General features: G+C 38.5%; 2 protein-coding genes across 2 annotated transcripts; one reads left to right on the forward strand and one right to left on the reverse strand.

Annotated features, from left to right (window-relative positions):
* Positions 1-53: 53 nt before the first annotated feature.
* LOC113668430 (kinesin-II 95 kDa subunit) lies at positions 54-15,303 on the forward strand. The gene is made up of 25 exons (XM_027184328.2): positions 54-274; positions 883-968; positions 1,515-1,619; positions 2,558-2,628; positions 3,430-3,483; positions 3,642-3,766; positions 4,183-4,266; positions 5,066-5,145; positions 5,581-5,650; positions 6,265-6,357; positions 7,038-7,109; positions 7,276-7,336; positions 7,439-7,482; positions 7,728-7,771; positions 7,943-8,038; positions 8,585-8,798; positions 9,120-9,212; positions 9,357-9,461; positions 10,488-10,607; positions 11,355-11,473; positions 12,093-12,209; positions 12,787-12,892; positions 13,249-13,388; positions 13,890-13,964; positions 14,236-15,303. Exons 1-25 carry the CDS (start codon positions 272-274, stop codon positions 14,348-14,350), a joined length of 2,292 nt encoding a protein of 763 aa, XP_027040129.2. The 5' UTR covers positions 54-271; the 3' UTR covers positions 14,351-15,303.
* Positions 15,230-22,368, reverse strand: LOC113668433 (sodium-dependent glucose transporter 1A). The gene is made up of 3 exons (XM_027184333.2): positions 21,897-22,368; positions 21,063-21,348; positions 15,230-16,968 (listed from the first exon to the last, which is right to left on the reverse strand). The coding sequence occupies exons 1-3, from the start codon at positions 22,173-22,175 to the stop codon at positions 15,848-15,850; spliced, it is 1,686 nt and encodes a 561-aa protein (XP_027040134.2). The 5' UTR covers positions 22,176-22,368; the 3' UTR covers positions 15,230-15,847.
* Between the last annotated feature and the right edge of the window lie 339 nt (positions 22,369-22,707).

The raw sequence follows: 22,707 nt of genomic DNA on the forward strand, positions 1-22,707 counted from the left end.
CTGACCGAGGCGAGAAATATTTCCGAAAAGGACTGGGTAGAGTGGGTACGGCTCTGATATAGACCGAGAGGGACTTGATACTAAAACAGAGAAGATGGCGGCTTGCTTGCTTCCTCTCTGGAAAATATCCGAGAAATACCGGGATCCGCTTCTTTTCATAGCATTTGTTGATGTGGAAAAAATATGAAAAATTAACTGACTTTGCGATAAGGTTGACCTGTAGACGCTCTATTCGGGAAACAAGCCGAAATCCAGCTTACTCACAGTCGCCATGGTGAGTTATGAAATGTAAACTGTTTTTGAAATATATCACCGGTTTTGATCTGATTTACAATTTGTGATTTTGTTATTTTTATCCGTTGAGTCAGGGATGTCCGAGGATTTCAGTCTGATTCTCACTAGTGGTTTCACTATTGGGTTAATTACACATTAACGATACCAATATAATGCGAAGTTGTCTCTATTTTCTTATTCGGTATTTTTCAAATTTTACTATGTGCAGGTGTTGTTAAGCTTAGAAGCCAAAGTTTCGACATTTTACGCTAAAACTCGGGGTCTCTATTACCTCCTTAGTTTGCCTTCTCAAAAGAAAATTCTTTCATCGTTGAATGTTTGAATTAATACTCAACATATTATGTGCATGAATCGTAGTTCACAATCAACACTTTTTGAATGTAAGTGAGTTTAGTTTGCACATCAATTGACTCTGAACCAGTAATAAATAAATTGGAACCTTCTTTGAGCATTTTTGGCGGAAAGTAGAATATCTACCATGTTCAGAGCGAAAAATAGTAAATGGGAAATCTTTTTTAACTTGTTTATTTGCATAGTCTAACAAAAAAGGGAGTGAGTCATTGTTGATTGTTGTGTTGATTTGCATAGTCTAACAAAAAAGGGGGTGAGTCAGTGAAGGTGGTGGTGAGATGTCGTCCAATGAACCAGAAGGAAATAGCTCAAGGACATCAAAGGTGGGAAAAAGTTATTTGATGATAAGAACATGTGTGATGAGTATTACACATTATTCAAAATCAAACAGCAATAAAAGGGTTTTATTATCAATAACTCAAGTTCAAATCATGGTGATTATTATAAACAAAAATACATTAAAGGAAATCTAGGAAGTTATCTCTACCACAGATGCTCCTGGAATAAAATAAGAAATTAGCTTTCGAAATAGAATTTTTAACTAGGGATAGTCTAGCTTACTTTACAAAACTTCCTTTTCTTCTTCAACACTTCCTGCATCTACATGTATCTCCTTAGGAAGGGCATTCCACTGTTTGATAAACCTTCCAAAGAATAAGTGAAAAATCATTTTACCCTGGCTAATGGCTAATTGTCATTTTTATTTTATTTAATTTTTATTTTGATATTGCTAGTTGTTTGAATGAGAGATTTCATTTAGATTTATTTCAAAAATAAGTTAACCTGTCAAAATTGTGAAAGAATCATTTAGATGGTAATATTGATACCTAATTATATTTCAACCACTTTCTTGATTTTATATTTTTAAGGATAATTGAGATGAATGTGAAGAAAGGAACAATTGAGATCAACAATCCAGCTAAAAAAGAGGAAGTGCCAAGAATGTTCACCTATGATTCAGTTTATGACTGGAAGTAAGTTTAAACCATTTTTATTTTGGCATTAGCTTATTTAAGGCTCATGCCATCCATTGTCTCCTAGAACTAAAATCTTGTTTTTCATTTGATTACCTAATCTGAATAGAATTGAGATTAACATCAGAAATAGTGCACTTAGAGTATTTGTAAAGATAAGGAAGTAATGTGGGAGAAATAATGCTTAAAAACAAAATTTACAGTAATGTGCAAAAGTAATGGAAATAAAAAAAGCTAATTTCATTTCTTGTTCTAAGGATCTTTTGTCTAAAGTTCAAGCGAAAATTTGATTGAAAGTCTGATTGAGGTTTTTTAAACAAAATTTTGTTTGAGGAATGAATTTCTGCTCTACAGTTTTAGTTGCATAAACAAGGAATATCTTGCAGAAAGTTGGAGCTGTTGAAAACAATAGGTGTTTTGCAAATTTGCAGAAATTTTGTTGAAATTCCATTTTGGTCAAGAATTTGTTGAAAAGCTAGGAATTTAGTCTAATTTTGTCAAGATGTGTTTGCATTACTTTTGCACAGTACTGTACTGAATAGTGCCAATGCTGAATAGAAGGTCAAACTGGGGGGGATTTTCAAATTTGTGAGCTTGTGAGCCCATGACTCATACAGTGACATGTATGGAGAGTGTGATTGGCAAACTAGATATTAATCCTTTGACTCCCAAGATCTGATTGTTAATTCTCCCCTCTAGCTGCTACACATTTCCTCATAATTTAATTTTGAGAATTTGGTGTTTGATCAAGATAACAACTTCTACCTGATAAGTTTGAGTATTCTTGTTACCTGTTTGTTGGATAATGTGTGGATATTAAAGGGAGAAGTTACATGTCAATCACTTCTGGGAGTTAAAGGGTAACTAAGAAGAGTTAAAAAGAAAAAGAAAAAAAAATTAATTTCCAGCTGTAACTTCCCCTTTTTCTCTTCATGTAGTTCAAAACAGATTGATCTCTATGATGAAACCTTCAGACAGTTAGTAGACTCTGTACTGGAAGGATATAATGGTTAGTTTTTAATTTCAGTTATTGTCTGTGATATTTATGTGATAGGATTGTTCTTATAAGCAAATTGTGGTAATGGAGTGTTGTTGGTGAAAGTGTCTTAGTATTCTTTTTTAATGGATGTTTGTTGATAATTGACCACCTTAAAGTATTTTTCTCAGGTTTCTGTGACAGACTAAAAATACATTTTATAATAGTAGACCATCTGTCCAACCTGGCAGGGTATATTTTAGTTTTAGTAGTTACCTGAAGTTAAAGTTAAAAGATGAAGTTTGTGGCATAAAATGACCAGGTTACTGAGCAAAGGCTCATTCCTGTGTCACATGCAATCCCCTCACATATTACCCCACACTGTCTATTTCATCTGTTTTCCCTGACTATTGGCAAGTACTCTGTTGTGCTTCTGAATAGGCTGTGAGTGGGTTCTAATCGGAGCTCTGACAGGAGCAGCTTAATGCTCATGAGACAATTCAAGTTGGCAAATGAAGCCAGCTTGTGAGAGCTAGACTAGTATGAGAAATGAAATCAGATGCATTCCTAGACAAATGCACTGTATTCCTTGTAGTTTCTCATTCCTTGTGCCAGACCCCTCGCAGACCTCTCTTTAGGTAGCTTTGCTTGCATACTTGAGCATGGGAGGTGTTCCTGCATCAGCACATGTGAGAACCTAATTGCGGGATTAACTCTTGGGTAGAAAGAGATACTGGGAGAATATAGGATCACAACATGGTGACCCTGATCAGAGGTTGAACTGGACTTTTTGTTGGGGGATTAATTATGTAACTCGCTGATTTCCCTTGTCAGGCACAATATTTGCTTATGGACAGACTGGGACAGGAAAAACATTCACCATGGAAGGTAATGTTGCAAGTTATATTTGAACCATTCATACTTTGAATGTCATAGTGTTCTACTTGTATATAATGCCAACAAATTATTTCAGAATGCTGTAAGTTGGTTTGCAAGTTTAAAGATTCAAATAACTATAATTGCAGTTCATTTTCTTTGGTCTTTAGGTGTAAGATCAGACCCAATCTTGCGAGGAGTGATTCCAAATTCCTTCGAGCACATCTTTACTCACATAGCTAGAACACAGAATCAGCAATACTTGGTCAGGGCATCATACCTTGAAATTTACCAGGTACGCCTGACACTAATCAGCTGTAACCATGGGGTCTTCACAGGCCAGCTATAGTTTTCCAAACAATTTGCAACAGTGTCAGTAAAATGTAGCTTTCATATGGCCTATTTTCAGGCTTTATTCAACTTACACTGCAAATACAAATTTCAAATTTTCTTTGCAATTGTATAACTTTCAGATGGGGGTATATCATGGTTCAAAGTAAGAGAAAGAAGAATGAAACAGGTTTGCTATACCTGTGCCAGAATGGGATGATCTGGCTTGATGGAAAAGGGGGTGGGGGGGGGGGGATGTGTTGGGGATTGTAGTTTTAAGTATGTAAGTGTAAAACGATTTATTGATTGTAGTAATTACCAGTGCATGCGCATGGCTTTGCAAATGAACTGATATTGCTAAATGTTTAACAACTTCTTCAGGAAGATATCAGAGATTTATTATCAAAGGATCAGTCAAGAAGACTGGAGCTTAAGGAGAGACCAGATACTGGGGTGTATGTCAAGGTTAGCATACATCTAGCAGACAACATACAATAGTCTATTTAACAGTTGTGTGCTTGGTTGCCTAGCCTTTGAACAGAAGTAAGACTAAGGGTGACCTTGTTATGACACAAAAGTTGTTGAGTTATCATGCTAACTAGATACTGGCTTCTATCACAATACGGTCACCTTCAGCCTCAATCCAAATAAGAGGCTTGGCAACTGAGTACACAACTGCAAAATGGTCTATTAGTGCATCAGCTTCTGCCTGCTATAGTGGGTGGATAGGGGTTATTCTTGTGCTCTTACAATATCTTATTGTTACTACTAAGATTGGTTGGAAAGGACTACTCACTCAGTGGTTAATGTGCTGGATTCTGCGTCTAGAGTTCTGGTTTTGCGACTTGGCCTGGTCATTTTCTTGTGTTGTTTGGCAAGAAACTTTTCTTTTAAATGCCTCTCTCTCCACCGAGAAGTATAAATGGGTACTGGCAAATTGTCAGCAAAGCCTGATGAAATACAGGGGGGTTACTCTGTAATAGACTGGCATCCCATTCAGGGGGGAGAAGTAATACTCCTAGTCACTCCATGCAACAGAAACTGGGACTAGCTCATGCTGGATGGACCACTTGGGTCCAGTACAGCATTTGCCATTCATGAGCTTAAATTTGGTAACAAAAACCTTATGAAAACCAATTTCACATCTAGAAAACTTAAAGCACTGTTTGATCAGAACAATTAATTAGTTGCCTTACTGGTAGGAGTAATTTCCTAGTGACACTCTTTGAATATACTTTTTTGTGTGTTGATTTGTTTGTTATAGGATCTTCAGTCGTTTGTATGTAAAAGTGTAAAAGAGATTGAACATGTGATGAACGTGGGCAACCAAAATAGAGCTGTGGGGTTAGTGTTGTAATAATGTGGTATAATTTTGTGCACACAAGAAGAAAAGAAGAAAGACAACTGGGAGTTTTATTTTTATACATGTTATAGTATCATGGCCCCAGCTACATGTAGTTTTCATTCAGACGAGAAAAGTTGCTTTGTTCATAGAGAAAAGTTACCTAATCTTACAGTGTATGCTTCTCGAAAAATTTAGTGTGAATTTGTTAAGTTGACAGAATAAAGCAATTGGTGTCAATGACTTTTTCTATAAGTGGCTGTCGATGATGTAATTAAGGCGGCTGTGCCCGTTAAAGAGGCCGGAAGGTCGAACCTAAACACGAGACCTTGCTCGCGGGTTTTCTAATCCCTTCTAATCTCTTTCATCCTCAGTTGTCATTTTTCCTTCTTGGCTTATAATTCTCTATTTTAATTTTTTTCCTTTCAAAATAAAAGGGCAACCAACATGAACGAACATTCATCCAGGTCTCACGCTATCTTCATCATTACAATTGAGTGCAGTGAGGTAATTATGTCTATTATAACACGGGAAAATTTTTTTTCTTAAAAAAAAACTGTTTGTTGATCATCAAATAGGAAATAAATCTCCATAACAAATTTCGAAAAGGAACAGTTCTTTATCTACTTGATATTCGTCTCCGGTATTTATCGAACCCTCATCAAGTCGATATTCCATTCTCCAAAAAGTTGAAATCGCTAACAGAGTCATTTTCAATAGACTGTTGAGAGTGATTGCACTGGTTTGCTTTACTTCGCACTGTGATTAGTCTAGAAACTCACACCACTCTCTCTACCAATCAAATGCAAAACTAAAACCAATCACGACTTAGTCGCCCGCGTCTTCCCGCGCTTTAGGCAGTTTGGTTGTTTTTCACTTTGAGATTTCATTGGCTCTTAAAGGTATCTCACTTTTTTCTGATTAGCTGTTCTAGTTACTTTGGGTTTGGTCTTACGAAACTTATTGGTAAAGCACTCTATTTGATAATTGTGTTGTTAAACAAAGAGAGTGCATTCCTTGTTTGAAAATTGAGAAATGCTAGAATTCATCCTGATCTTCATAAAGACTACTTTCTTGTTATAACTGAATTTAACTTTAAACGGATTTAAATTTCCTTTCAGCCCGGTGCAGATGGTGAAAACCACATCCGTGTTGGTAAACTGAATATGGTGGATCTGGCTGGCAGTGAGAGGCAGACGAAGACTGGAGCTACGGTAAGAACTAAAAGCTAACACCCAGTTGGGCCGGGTTATTCAAAACACGATTAACCTAACTTGGGATTAGCGTAAATTTTATTTTTAGTTTAATAGCCTTGCAAAGGGATTTTTTCCAGTTAGTTGCGAGATATATAATGAGATATACTCCAACAAAATCTTAGCTCTTATATGCGCTCTTCTACATGATAAATAAAAGCCAAGGTTAACTTTTAATCCTAGATTAATGTGAACCCCCTTTCGAACAACCCGGCCCAGTTCACAATGCGCTAGAAAAAAATTGATTTGACCCAGGTCCACTCCTTTTCTTTCCTAACCTGCTTTACCAAAATTTGGGAAGTTTGTGTATGTATGATACGGTCAAAAGCTCTTGAATCCTGAGAAAGTTTTGCACGTCGTGAGGGAAATGTGGTTTTTCTTTCCTAATGTGCTTTTCTAAATAAGGTATGTGAAGTTTGTGAATGTATGCCTTGTTCTGAAGCTCTTGAATCCTGAGAAAGTTTTGCACGTCGTGAGCGAAATGTGGTTTTTCTTTCCTAACCTGCTTTTCTTAATAGAGTGTGTTGAGTTTGTGAATGTATGGCGCATTCTGAAGCTCTTGAATCCTGAGAAGGTTTTGCACGTCGGGAGCGAAATGTAGTTTTATTTATTTTTGTTTTGTTGTGTTTTTTTTTTGGTAGGGTGAAAGACTCAAAGAAGCTACCAAAATCAACCTGTCCCTCTCGGCTCTTGGCAATGTGATATCTGCATTAGTAAGTAAACATCTGTTTAATATTTTGCTTTTTGGTAGAAAGAGATTAAAAATGAAGAAGTTTGCCTTGTTCGGTTGTTTACAGTATTTTATTGTGCAAGCTGAAGGGAATAGTGCAGCAAAATGACATGCCGGAACATTTAGCAGATTAACGACTTTTTTTGTAGGTGGATGGAAAAAGTACTCATGTGCCTTACAGAGATTCCAAGTTAACAAGATTGCTGCAAGGTAAATATATGTACTAAGAGTTACTAAGTTGCGAAAGATTCCTCGTTGGTCAAAGTTTTTTTCTTTGTCACTAAATTCCTCTTATTTCTCTGATGCGAACAGATTCGCTTGGGGGAAACGCACGTACGGTAATGGTTGCCAACATTGTAAGTTTTTTTGTTTTTGTTTTTTATTTTATTTTGTTTTAGGTTACTTTTTGAATGGTAACTGCATATTAAGTTGCATTTTTTTCAGAACTAAACCGAGAAAGCTGGATGTGTTTTCATACTTTCGAACGGTGCATGCGGAAATGTGCCGTGTCTATTTGCGCAGAGTAATCTTGCTCTCTAAGTTTACTAATTCAGAGTAACCATTCTCAGCGGTCACCGGATAATTTTGTTATGTCATTTAGGGTCCAGCAAGTTATAATTTTGAGGAAACAATCACAACACTTAGGTATGTCGTTTTAATAGTAATGATATAAATGATGTCTTTTCTAGATCTTTTTAACAGTCTCGTTTGCTTGAAAGAACAACTATTTTTTAACTCTGTGAATTCAAGACTCGCTTAGCCGTTTCAATTCATTTTCATTTGTTGAAATATTGATGACTTTTTAATTGGTCACAGATATGCAAACAGGGCCAAGAACATTAAAAACAAACCGAAGATTAATGAAGATCCTAAGGATGCTTTGTTGAGAGAATTTCAAGAGGAGATCGTAAGGTGATATAATACAAACCATGTGAAATTATTGAGCGCATTATGGCACATCATCTCGATGTCTTATATAGCTGGGAGCGCCCGCGGGCATGATGAGGCGAATCCTGTATCCTGATGGCTATCCGAGGACGGAAGATGAGGCAAACAAACAAACAAACAAAAGTTCGTCATTTTTGGATAGTTTGGGCAATGGAGTCGCAAAAAGCGGCAGAAAACAGTCCAAACAAAGAAAAACGACTAAAATTGAGCACGCGCCATCACAGTTAGCTATCTCTCCTAGCGCTCGAAAATAATAAAGTTACTCTTGATTCTTATTAAAACAAAGTATTTTTGCAATATTATAAATCATTTATTAGCCAAGCTTGTTTGGTCAAGATAGGAGAATGTTAGCCTCGTTTATTTTGCGCTCGGCCAATGAATTCATACATATATATCCAGTCACTTCAATCTCGCGCATGGTCAATAGCGCATTTGTAATGATATAAAAATTCACGCAGTCTCTTTCTGCAGATAGCACTGTTCAATTCAAGTTGTCTGGTTTGTTTGTAGATTAAAGAGGGAACTGGAAAAACGAGGTGGTGGTGGAGCGGGATCTAAGAAAATCAAGAGAAGGAGACAGAAAGAAAATGGTGAAACTGAAGAAATAGAAGAAGAAGGCGAGGAAGGAAGCGAGCAGAGTGCGGAAGATAAAATTAAGTTGGAGCAGGCTAGGCTTGAAGAGGATAAGAAAGCTCTCCAAGAAAATCACAGCATGATGGCAGAGGTATGTGCTTCTACGAGTCTTTTTTATTGAGTCGTGTGGGTTTGTTTTTATTGTCTTGTCGGATCAATATCAGTATCTGGGCAACTGCCCACCCACCCCTCCCCCAACCCAACACCCAACATTAACCTTAGCTTGTTGTCAATTGACTGTTGTTGAGTTAGGGGAGGGGTGAGTGGGCGGTAGCCCAGATACTGATATTGATCCGTCTTGTCTACCTCTCTCCCACATATTTGATACACTAGAAAGACTGTGATGCCTCAATGATACATTAAAAACAGATAAGTTAAATAATATGACGAAGCAACGCTCGTTTTCCTGTAGGAAAAGGAAAAGCTTATGGGTGAAATCCAGAAGAAAGCACAGCAGTTAAAAAAACAACAGGAGGCCCAGGCAGGTCTGAAATCAAAAATAAAGGTAAGCCGACTGTTAAATGTCATTTGGCTAAAAGTGAGGTAATGTTGCTCGGAGAATAGGAGGCCCAGTAAACTACCTGTTTAATATCGCTTAGCTAAGATTATGGTAATGTTGCATTAAGAACATGACCCTCTCTCTCCGTAGATGATGGAGAGTAAATTACTGGTCGGGGGTAAGAGCATTGTTGACAAAACCACGGAACAAGAGCGAGCTCTGGAGGAACAAAGGATACAGATCGCTGAACAACAGGTAGGTTTTATATTCAACGGGAAAACGAATGGAGTGTCAAGAGAAAAATGGTACCAGGAGCGCTTGTAATTATGTCATAATTTCCCTCCTTTCCAGTAAAAATTATACAGCTGTAATAGCGTGCGACTAGGAAAGTACGAGGACTTGGTCCACGTGACCAAGTTCCACACTTCCGTCAAAACCTCTCCCTCTCTCTCATCTCTTATCTTTTCGTGGGTGTAAAAATACATGTCTTCTCTCACGCACTGAGAATGAGTGAGTGGTCACGCGCTACCGCTGTAACGGAATAATTTTTTTTTTTTTTTATTATTATTGTTTTGAGTATGAAAAAGTCGCTTTCGTGCGTGTTGTTTGTTTCATCGGCCAAATCGTTTTTCACATGAAAAACCAACTTGACTTTCAGTAACGGGACCTCTGATTTTGAATGTTGCCATCATCCGGTTCTTGCTTTATACTGCTTTACTGGACTACGTATCTGCTGAATCAAATGGTCATGAAAATATAGTAAATAATCGTCCATTGAAGAAGCTCTTGATTGTGAAACAGAGTCTTTTGTTCGTTTCATAAGAAGTGTGTTGGGAATAGTGTGGAGAATATAGATACCGATGCGAGGGTGTAGAGGACTAATTTATATATTTCACTGCTCTGGTTCGAAATGTGACTTCATCATGCTCGAATCTTTTTCTAAAGAACAGCTGAACTTGCTAACAACCAGCCGGCTTTAAATACGACAATTTAGCGTGCGAATAGGCCCTTATTAGAAGCATAGACAGCGCTTTCGAACGCGCGTTTGTCCGCCCGCGGGAAGATTTAAGACGAATCGGGGAGAAATTTGACGGGGATCTGGCATTAGAGACCTGGTTGACGTTTAGTGACGCTGGTTTGCGTTTCTATCCGGCGCTGATAATGAGGCAATTTTCTCAGTCAAACCCAATCTCGCAGATTATTGTTTTTAGTTCAAGACTTTCCGAGGTGTCCGGTTTTCTTCTTTTTCTGACATTTGCTTTCTGGCGTGTCTATTTTCAGCGCCGCGAAAGAGAAATACAGCAAAAGCTAGATGAAAAGGAAGAAGATGCAGTAGAAATAAAGGGAAATTACACATCTCTTCAACAGGAAGTGGACAGCAAAACAAAGAAACTGAAAAAGGTAAATCTGTTTTAATAACACAAACAGGGGTAGGTATTAAAGTCACGCACCAGCTTTCACAGCAGAATCTGGTCAGACGGGTCTGATTTTAAATGATGATTTGGTTTTATGAACTCAGCAGTTGATGATGTAAATTGGCCATTGCAAAGAGTTTCTAAAGCTGAAGTTTCAAGCGTTCGCCCTTCGTCATTCACTCCAAGGAAAGGATAACCCTCGAAATGTCAGGAACTCTTTACGGTGGCTAATTTACATCATCAACTTAGTTGATAAAACCAAAGTATATTGTAACACGCCTCGACGCAGCATCACGGTTACCCCCTTTATTCATTTGGCTTTTTCTAAGTGCTGATTATAAAATGACTTGTGAAAAAGAAGACTACGGCGCCTCAGTTTTTCTATAGGATTCTTTCTTTAGAGAGGAATACATTATTATCAATACGTTTTTGAAGACATTGAGATTAAAGAATGAACTTAGAAAAGGAGAAAAGTAATGATAATAAATGCGCTGTTCTGGCGTCATTTCGACCGCATACCGCGATACGCACTTATCAGTTTTGTATCCCGACCAGCGCAGTAGTTTACGTCACTCTGAAAAATGACGATCACAGACGTTTAACGGAGAGTCTGGAGGGAAATTGAAAACGAAATAAACCATTATTATTAAATAAATGGATAAAATACACTGAAGAGGATGAATTTAGCTCTTATCTAAATTTCCTATTTGAATGTTGAAAATCTTTCCAATAGCTGTTTGGCAAGTTACAGACCATCCGCTCTGAAATCGCTGACCAGCAAGAAGCGCATATTCGGGAAAGACAGGAACTGGAACAGGCTCAGGAGGATCTTACTAGGGAGCTGAAGCTGAAGTGAGTTACTCTGTATGTACATACACCACAACTAAAGTGCTCGTTTTCGAAGACTTTTCAAGCTGGACCATGAAATCCCCTTTTCGCTGTGATTGTCTCATGTGAAACAGCAAATGTACTAGAATCTAGACACAAAATCATCGTTTCGGGGGCAATTTCAATGTAAGCAACATTTACACAGCAGCAAGTTTTCCACAACAATTTATTTTATTTTTTTTTTTATGGAAAAGCATCCTATCCTATAGCTCCCCTACGAAACCTTTATTTGAAATGTCACGCGTGATTTGCATTGCGTGACATCTAGAAGAAAGCATTGCGAAGTTTTTCGAGTAGGGGAAAAGACTGAGGAAATATTGGATGGTTCGACAGTTTCTTGCGAAGATATTTGTGAGGACGCTTGTCACGGAAAGAGGGTCCAAATGAAAATGAGACGCAGGTAATATTTGCGGATGCATTCAGAGAACGAGTTTTTCTGGATAAAGGGAAACTTAATGCACAGTCCTTGTGGAGGACAAAAAGATTTGTAGGCACTTTTCATCAGCACCAATAATTGGGAAATTGAATCATATTTGGTAGATGTTTGAACCATTCTCTAACTGTTGGCCTTCCTTCTCTAAAGGTCCTTGATAATAGAGAATTTCATTCCCCCTGACGAGCGAGTCAAACTTACTAATAGAGCGGTTTATGACGATGAAAAGGAGGAGTGGCAGTTGAAATCTTCTTCTCAGAACGGCAGGTGAATAACTTTTGGATGATTATTGCACAATGTTCTTTATCAACGAAACTTTCGTTGCAACTCTAGGTGCCGCCAGAGATTGTTTTCAGAAGTAATTTGATTAAGTCACGTACGAAAAATTGACTCCCGCTTTTGGGTTCGATTCTTGAGCGAAGAAATCGGAGCTGTATAAAGGCTCATGTTTCCGGCTCAGTTGTCCCAAATCCATTTGTCCCTGTCTCAACTGACCTGCTCCAAACTGTCAGTGGCTCCATCTCTCAGTTGGTTAACGTATTCCTCCAGCTTGACGAGGAAACAAATTCCATCTTGTTGGCGTCGTGACGTTTGCATAAGCGTATATCATTTTATTTATTTATTTATTTATTTACTTATTATTATTTATTCATTTATCTTTCGCGGCTCATATCGAACTCTGTCATACCCATGACTCCCAAAATAAATTAAGAAAGATCGATGAGGTGTCGTCTTCAAAATCTTCGTGGTGTATGACCTCGCATAATGGCGCATGTCTGGAGGATGGCTTCTCCAAGTTTATGTTCTTTTTTTTTTATGGTTGCTTTTATTTTGCACTTTGCAGCCAGCAAGCCATGGCTAAACGACCGGTTTCAGCCGTGGGCAACAGACGACCTATTACTGAATATGCCAAAATGGCGGCGGCCATGGGTGGTCACATGCGATACAAGGTACAACTTCATGATGGTGATCAGGGGGGTTAGGGCCGCTTCCTCAACCTCTCCCCCCCTCCCCTCCCCCAATGTTTTAGTTCCCAACTAGCCTTTAGAGCTGGATCCACAACTGGTATATTTCTTTGCTATCCTGATTGTTTCTCCTTTGAAAATTATCCTTGAATCCGTGACGCAACTAAACGGGAAAATCAAATTTTCACAAATATTGGAAAATCCAAATAACGTATGAATAAAAAGGCGACAGGTAAATGTCAGCTCAATGTATTGACTGAAGTAATGTTAACTGATGACTGCTATTGTCATCTTGTGGTAATTCTTGAGATTACATTCATCTTCTGTCTCTCTCTTTCAAGGCCGAGAACATTATCATGATCGAGCTGGACATGCCCAACAGGACAACCAGGGATTATGAGGGGCCTGCTGTGGCACCTAAGGTTCAAGCTGCTCTGGATGCGGCTTTACAGGATGAGGAAGATCTCACACTCGATGCTGAGTAAGCTGCAACACCTTGTACCGTAGTTAAATCCTGTCGATAAATCCTAAAGTTAAATCGGTGTTCGCGCGCTGCTAAAGAAAAGCAGAGAGCTCTTTCACATGACCTCACGGCGGTCTTGTTCATTTACTAAAACAATTATAATGGCGGTCCTGATGATATACCATAACAGTGAGACGGTGGCCATGTTGAAGCTCCAAAGTAGTGAAATAGCGGCCATATTGGTAGTTTTCTTCGCAACCGTTTTTTGGGTTGCAACACAGCAACTACCCTAGAGAGTCCTTACGGTGAGCGTTGCGTAACATATCAAAGAACCACTGAGTTGTCAGGAGACTTACAACTGTACACTGGTGTACCGAAATGAAACTGATGGCCATGTTGTTGTACGAAAACACAAAACCTACTTCTGACAATAAAGCTTAGAAGGTTATCTTTGTGATAGCCTGAACTTTTCCAGAGATAGACGCTGTTAATTTCCATGTTCATTCATTCTTATTCTAGTGTTCTTCTCAGTAAAACTAAAGTGAAGTCAAAGAGAAGAGACAAACCCGATCATAGCGAGCGACCTAAAACTGGGTAAGATGCCCTAATTTAATTCCAGCAGTGGGTTTCGAGAGTACCACTAACTTAGAGAGCGTTATTTTAAACTTTTTTTGTCAAATACTCGTTTTTCCCATCATTCTTTTTTTTTCAGTGGAATATGTGACATTGTTTGTAAAACTACGCGATGCAGACTGTATGGCATGTTGCACTCACAGTTCCCCTTTCCTTCTCTAATCCTCGACAGTATCTTGCCCTCTCCCCTTCAAAAATGTGTCGTAAATGATCTCCTTTTCATTTCTCTCAGGCGAAAAAGTAGAGGCCCGCCATCTACCAGTCAGCAGCTGGGTTCATCGGACTCTGCGGAATACCCAACTGCTAGAGGCTTGGTTACTCAACAGAAGAGAGTGTTACCACAATAACAGGAGTGGATATTAAAAATTGTTGTCGTGGTGGCCCAACCTTATCAATCATATCTTTATCATCAACTCATTTCCCACTGTTTTTATTTCTAAATGGAATTGAGTTTCAAGTAATTTATGCCATATTTTTCTAGCGCTGTTGTTTTTGTCCTCGACGAGATATCTGACGACGGCGGACATCTGATGCGGGTATCCGAGGGGTGCCCACCCTTCTTCTGTAGGAGACCCTTCCCCATCTCTGTCACTAATCTAGCCGTTCAGACTAGTTCTGAATTTCTTCAGGCTATATCTCAAACGATGTCTGTACCAATGGTTTAAAATTATCTGTGAACCCAGCTCTCGAGTAGGCCTTTATCATAAGTGTTGTAAGACGCGCGTTCCTTCACCTCGGGAAGATATGAAACGAGCCAGGGAGAGGTTTGTGGGGAGTCTGATGCTAATTTTAGTGCTAGACCCCTACTAAATCAGTCGCCGACTCCGGTTGCTCAAAATAACATATGAGCATCATACTTTCCCGCGGGCAGAGAAACGCTCGTGCCTAAGCACTGACAACAAGGGCCTGGTTGCACGCTATTGTAAACCTTGCTGTTAGTTTGTTCGCAACCCCAGTATTTTTTCGCAAACGCGTAAACACCACTTTAGATTAGGATCATTTCAATTCTTTGAAAGAAAATGACTGCCTTCTTTTAATGACATGAAATTTTGTCTCAGAGTGCTTATTATCAGCGATCTTCAGGTCGCTGAAAGTGTTAAATCATCCCTGGTATTCTTTTTAAATAGAATCCAGTCCTTAACACGGGCTGGTGAGGGTAATTGGATCGTTTTGAAGCTGTTTCATCTGCGATATTATTGTAAATAACTTAGACGAGATATCAGTAGTTTACGTTTTAAATTATTTATTTCGCAAGACTTAGTGCCTAATAAACCAATATTCTCTTCCGATTCGGGAATGACGGAGTTGTAATTTCGTTGTCTTCTTGTTAGAATACGCTGAGTTACAACAAAGAACGTCAAAAAGGTGACTTAGGTACATTTATTTTGGTGTTACTCATTTAAGTCAATTTGGATGGATATCCCAGTCTATTACACGCTTTATAGTGTATTCTGTGAAATCGCATGTCCAAAAACCTAGAAACTTGAAACAACTTATTTTAAACTCGTGACAAATTTTATCGCACAATGTCTCGTATACATAATGACAATTTTTTCCAGATTGCACTGCGTTTCCTCCGCTGCGCGCTCTGATTCATCTAGGATACTCACTAAAACCATCTTAACCAATCGGAGACAATACTGAAACAACTGCGAAGAACAATTTCTCCCTGTTGAGGCGATTCACATAGAGCTATTATGAGTTCTCGTCGGCCTATGGCGATGTTAATGTTGTTTGTCATTTATTTCTGGTTCCTTTGGTTTCGTCGCTTTTTTCGACACAATCTAAAGGTGGTTTAAAATATTACTTTAAAAAAAAAAACTACACATTGTAAAGAAGAAGCCTCAAGTTTCTCTATCCTGACTGCCATTGAATCTCTCATTGTTCTCTTCCAGAAGTTGCAAAACTTCGTCGGGTTGGCGTTTTCTTACCTCCTCATCATTTTTCTGCTTCGCTTGAAAACGCATCCCCACAAATCCGTCCCCATGACGCTTAAAATAACGCCCGGCCCCCTTAATCAACCAAAATATTACAAATGACAACACGCTGATTACGAGAGAGCAGGCCATCAGAGAACACGGTCCTACAGACGATTCAACAATTGTGTGCCCTACTGCTAAAGGAACGAGCATACCTCCAAAACTTGACGCAACTAAAAGAACAGAAGCTGTTTTACCCGAAACTGTTACAAAATACTCTACAAAGTTTATAGCCGAAGGGAAAATCGACGCCATAGAAACGCCTAAAATAATTGTTCCTGTCCATAGCTTTGTGGATTGGGATCTATCACACTGGCCATGGGTGAACTGCGAGACCAGCACTGCTGATCCTATGAAGCAGCCAATCATGTCAAGACATATCATCTTCGAGGGTCTCAAGTATCTTGCCAAGGGTACAGATGCCAGCCGAGCCAGGGCAAAGCTTCCCCAGAACGCGGACGTAAGGAACGCGGCTTTGTCGTCGGACAATCTCGGCTCGCTTGTGACGCCAAACGTAAAAATGTAGCCTCCGTAGGCGTCTTCCATGCCCACGTAGAGCAAGAGGAAAGCTGAAAATAGGGACAGAATTACCACTTTGTACATCACACTGCCCTGGTTGGTTTTAGAAGTATCTTCATTCTGAGTCTGTATATTTTGTACATGACAGGCTTTAACCAGAACAAAAGCCATGAATCCAACACTAGTTGCAGCGAGTGGAATAGATCCGAGCCAAAAGGCCCACGTGACAGGCATTGTGCTCTCGCCAGTTTGATTGCTGCAGACCAGGTTTTCAGTTATGGTGCTGTTTGTGCTGTTTGTGCCATTAGTGCTGCTAGCGGTATTGTTTAAGCTCGTTGTTCTATCTTCAAGAAAGGGCTGCACTATAAGAGGGGCTACAAATGCCCCGAACGCAAATACAAAATGTAAAGCTTGCATGTAAGGCCTTGATTTTTTACCCCACGTGTTCAGTAAGAGAACATTGCCACCTGAAATGCAATGGAAAAACATTAAAACATAACCAAGAGAGCATTGCATTGGCACTTGGACTCACATGACGTCCTAGAGGGAGGTACCATTAGTTATAAATGTTATTGACCAAGTGTGAGGTCAATATGGCTGGATACTGACCGAGAGCGTTTTTCGCGTTTTTACGGACCGACACGAAGTCGAGGTCCATAAAACGCCCTCCAAAAAAGAGGCTATTATCCAGCTATCTTGACAGAACAAAGGATTTATTATTTAGAAAAAAGCTTCGATTCATTAAGAATAAAGAATGACATGTTTATTTCGAGAGACGGAAAAGAAAGCCATCTGGAGAGTCTTGCATGTTTCTCTACTTTGATTGTCTTCTACCGCTTTACTCTACCACCGACACTGTCCAAAAACTACGAACTTTTTTTTTAAGTTCACTCCAAGGAATTTTCTGTCGTGCACGGGATCTCAGCGGTATATCTCGAGTGGGCACGATGGGCTCATCTTGATCGCTCGGTTAGCCGATCAGAACATTGGATTCGCTTCATATTGACAAAGGGTACTGTCAGTGATATAATAAAAAAGAGTTATTTTAAGCGGTTGGAGAAGAGCCCTTTTGATTAACCCTCTACACCCTAATATCAGCATGCAGATTCTCCTAACCGTTCTATGTACAAATCCTATTGTATTGTCAAGAGCAATTGATTTATCAATCAAGGGCTCCTTCACGTATTGATCATTTTCTTTATTCTCATAACCTTTATGTTTGATTCACCAGTGATATTGTAAGATGAAATTAGATGTAAGTCACTGGTCTCTGTACATATCCTCTCTGTGCATATCCTATTGTATAATGTCGAGAGGAATTTATTAATCAGTCAAAAGCTTCTTCACACATTGATCATTTCCTTTATTCTGATAACCTTTATGTTTGATTCACCAGTGATATTGTGAGATGAATTTAGATGTAAGTCACTGGTCTCTGTACATATCCTCTCTGTACATATCCTATTGTATTGTCGAGAGGAATTTATTAATCAGTCAAAAGTTTCTTCACACATTGATCATTTCCTTTATTCTGATAACCTTTATGTTTGATTCACCAGTGATATTGTGAGATGAATTTAGATGTAAGTCACTGGTCTCTGTACATATCCTCTCTGTGCATATCCTATTGTATTGTCGAGAGGAATTTATTAATCAGTCAAAAGCTTCTTCACACATTGATCATTTCCTTTATTCTCATAACCTTTATGTTTGATTCACCAGTGATATTGTAAGATGAATTTAGATGTAAGTCACTGGTCTCTGTACATATCCTCTCTGTGCATATCCTATTGTATTGTCGAGAGGAATTTATTAATCAGTCAAAAGTTTCTTCACACATTGATCATTTCCTTTATTCTCATAACCTTTATGTTTGATTCACCAGTGATATTGTAAGATGAAATTAGATGTTAGTCACTCTCAGGGGGGTAAAGGTTGAGATAATTTATGGATGTTTTTACATCATAAAAGCCTGTGTATGGAAGATCACTGACAGATTTGTCTGTCTCTTTGTTAGTTTATTTTTGCTTATTGTTTATTTATTTATCTATTTATTTATTTTTGGTGTGTTTTTCTTTGTATTAGTACAATAGCTGCCCACAACTCTTTCAAATTTCCTTGTAAAAGGAAATGCATAAAGTGTGGTTCACTTATCACAAAAGGGCTAAATTAAGTCAAGGCAATGTTAGCTCTGAGCTGATGGTCTATCACTCTTTATCAATTACTGGATCATTAGATAATGTAATTCAAGAGTTTTGATTGGCCTAGCCATCATGGATTATGAGCCATTAGACAATTTTTGTGCATGGAGACAAGCTAAGCCAAAAGTGTGTTTGTATATTGTTAACATTCCATTTGTTCTTACAAAATTAAATTAGGAAGATTTAATTCTATTTTGGGGTGTTTTTAATAAAACAATTATTCAACTCAAAATTGTTGGATATGAGATGATTACCACAAACTTGGCCCTATGAGCCTCCTTGGTTGTTTATCATCTCATATCCAATGCAAACTTGTGGAATAATTGTTGAATGTTCACTCATATAGTCTGCGGCATATTTACCACTAGTAAATTTTAGCTCAAATTAAGTCATTTCAATTTCTTCTTCACCATCAGGTAACAAGCAGAATAGAAAACAAAATGCTTATACAATGTAACCAAAAATTATTTCATTTCCTTGAATATTTTCAACAAGACCTTTACCTTAAAATCTGAAACTTAAAAAGGTAGGGTCACTGTGGGACACAGTAAAATTCAAATAGTTAACCCTTTACACCCTAACATCAGTATGCATATTCTCCAAACTGTTCTCTATACATTTCCTAAGGAGCTGATAAGGAGAATTTGTGTACCAATCAAGAGTTTTGTTATTTGGTGATTATTTCCTATTATTTCCTATCATGACCTTAATGTATGAATTAACGGTGATATTATAAGGACAAATTAGATACTAGACACTCTTAGGGATCAAAGTGTTAACCCTTTCACTCCCACAAGTGACCAAGACAGAATTTCTCCTTACAATATCAATACAATATCAAGCAGGCAGGTGATGAGAATAGAGAAGAATATCAATTATGGGATTATTAGTTGATCCAATACCAAATTCTCTGAACTAACATCATAAGAACTGTATGGCAAATAGTAAGGGGAATTACTAATTAGATCTTGGGAGTGAAAGGGTTAAGTCAAGAATAAATAACTCATGATGGCTGGATTAAACAGAATTTTCAAGGGTAACAAGAATAAGAGCAGGATACATTTTATTGCCATTTGGCCCAAAAAGGGCAAAAAATGCATTATTTCTACTCAATTTGAGAGTTTCAGGACTCCATTGGAGCTCAACCCACTATTTGCAAAATAGCATGAGTTAAAAAAAAAACTCACTTCTCCCTCATGCATGCAGGTCTCAATGACTTGCACACCATTCAAAAATAGTTTAAAAATAAATGAATACCATAATGATTTGATTTAGCACCCAGAGCACTTATTTGTTTTTGGTACCTAAAGGGTTGGGTGCTTGTTTGCAACACAGTGCTCATTATGGACAGGGCACCTATTTCTTTTTTGAGAAATGACACAAATGTACAACAAAGCTAGTTTAGGTTTGTTTCAAAAGGATCTTTTGTCCCTGGATCCTTCCTGGCTTAATAACAACCAGCCATGCAATTGTTGCAAGATATTAAGATTAGATCATTCCAATGAAGAAACTGTGCACTCACACAAACATAATAGTTAAGACTGAGATAAAGGCCACTGTTTTGGTAATAAGGTTTTAGGAATGGCCTTTAAATAGGCTGTGACAGCTGTTCAGTGCCTTTCGCATTGCATTTTTGTTATTATAGCCAAAACTCTTTTCAACCAGTGGACATGTTGTTTATGGCAGGTCAAGAAAGGGAATTTGAGGAATTAAACCACAAGGATAAAGCTTTAGGATAATATATATTATGATTTGTAAATACATATGGCAGACCTTACCATAGGCCTACAAACTTGACCTTCATTTTACCTTTACAAAAATGAAACCAAGTCCATTATTTCAAGAGGTCAATATGAAGACTTAAAAGGTAAGAACATGACAATAGATTTATATTTTTACAAAGAAAATAATAACCATTTGAAAGCAGCAATGCCTTGCATTGTGTCATACAAAGTTACCAAAGTTGCATGATTTTTCACTGTTTTACAGTGGGGACAATGGCCGTCAATAGGCATATTTTGAACTCCTCAATTTTTTGCAGTAAGCAAAGCAAATTAGGACTTTTTGGAACACTTTTTGAAAAAGGTTCATGCAACTAAGGGCAGATTCTCAATATTTATGGTCAGTGGCTTTTGTAAGCAATTAAAGGAAGATAAACCATGTTTGAACTCAAAATGTGCAGGTTTCTAGTGGTGCTATCACTGAAACAGATTGGAGGCATTTAATGGAATGAGGGTACTTAATACTCAGTAAGGGTACTTATTAAAATAGGGGCCCTTATTAGGGAGGGAACACTCATTGGAACTAGGGCACTACATCAAATCATTACAGTATTATGAATCATAAAAATGTTTACATACCAGTGTCCACTGATCCAAGGGCTAAGCCCATAAGTACCACGACAAGAAGAAGACCAGTAAGGCTGGTAACGTAAGGCAGAGCCCACATCATCACTGCTGCCCAAACACATGATAAGGACAAAACCAAATGCCCATTATACCTGTCAAATAACCAACCACCCACAATGCTTCCTATCAGATAGCCAATGGCCCGAGCAGTGAACACAAATGACATTTTTTCCAACTCTGTTTGAGCTTGACATGCTAGTTCTATCAAAGTGGGTCCCAAAATGGCCACAGATATTCCCTGTTGAGAAAAAAACAGAACTGTTATGCTCATCCAGTTACTTCTCCCCCTGTGTGAAGAGAAGCATTAGCCCCTTTTCCTCACTTGGGGTACAGACAGGCATAGTGACAGTAGAATGCATGTTTCAATTGACCCAGTCTGGACCTCAAATTCAAGCAAATCAGTAGCAGTCCAGCCATCTAACTTGTGGATCACAGTATCTCTTACTGAGGCAAACTACCATGACTAGAATAGAGAGTGCAGCATTTGCATGTACCAAACCATGGTAAAATTCATTCATTGATTTATCTGTATATTTAATCTTTTTGGTTTTTGTTTCAATCTTTTATAATCAACTTTGCTGAGTAGACAAAATTTCTTTGGGAGGAATCAGATAAGCCCAAGGATCTGTTTGTCTGGATCAGTAGCTAATGTCAATTAGGTTGCCTGTGCACAAAGCGCTCTCCTACGAGTAAATTCTGTGGACTCGAAAGGGATCACACGTCAGCAGTCTTCGGTTAAACTATTTTATACAGTATCACTAACTATATTCATAACTAAAAGCTCACCAATCCGAAAAAGCAAACAAACAGACAGAGACTCTTTGCCACTTGCACTGAGTGCAAAGAGTACGTTGGCACTCCATGGCTTGAGGAAGCACTCGCGTTTCCCGAAATCAACGAGGAGAGATTTTGACGACGACCTTTGGAATCGTTTACAAATTCTTCCACCTCGCTCTCTTCCTCGTCCCAAGTTCGACGAATTTCTTCCAAATCGTCCGAGCTGAGAACTTGATCAGGAAAATCTTTACCGCTTCGTTTGGCAGTGGAAACCGAAAGCCCAGCCATTATCGGTATAATATAAATTTAATGCCTCTAGGTCATGTTGGCGTGCAAGTAATATGAGACCTCATCTTGTGATGATGTTACACGTTGATGGAAGGCGAGATAAACAATAGTGCCTCCTCGATAAACTAGAGGGGCCCACTTTGTTTTTATCTGCACATGTCGTGACCAATAAAATGACATCACTCTCCCTACCGGGGTACCCAGACAGTAATCTGCGCAACGTAAATGAGATGAAATTAGGGTGCGTAGCGAGCGAAAATGGTTGAAGTGATAAATAATGCGTTGTAGCAAAACAGGTATGTAATTAAATGCCAAATAGCAAATTTGAACTTTGCCATTTAATATGGCGTTTTTTCAAAAACCGGCGCTATGCTGTCGAATATCACTGCAGTTGAAATGCATTCCCTCTCCCTCAGTTTCATAGATGTCACGACACCAAGTATGTTGTTGGACGGTTGGATCGACGATCGATGATTAGAGAGGAACTCTGAAGAGGTACGGACTATACATAAAGGCTGTGAAGAAAGACTAA

This window comes from Pocillopora damicornis, chromosome 3, assembly GCF_964200805.1.
Source record: "Pocillopora damicornis chromosome 3, jaPocDami1.2, whole genome shotgun sequence".
NCBI lineage: Eukaryota > Metazoa > Cnidaria > Anthozoa > Scleractinia > Pocilloporidae > Pocillopora > Pocillopora damicornis.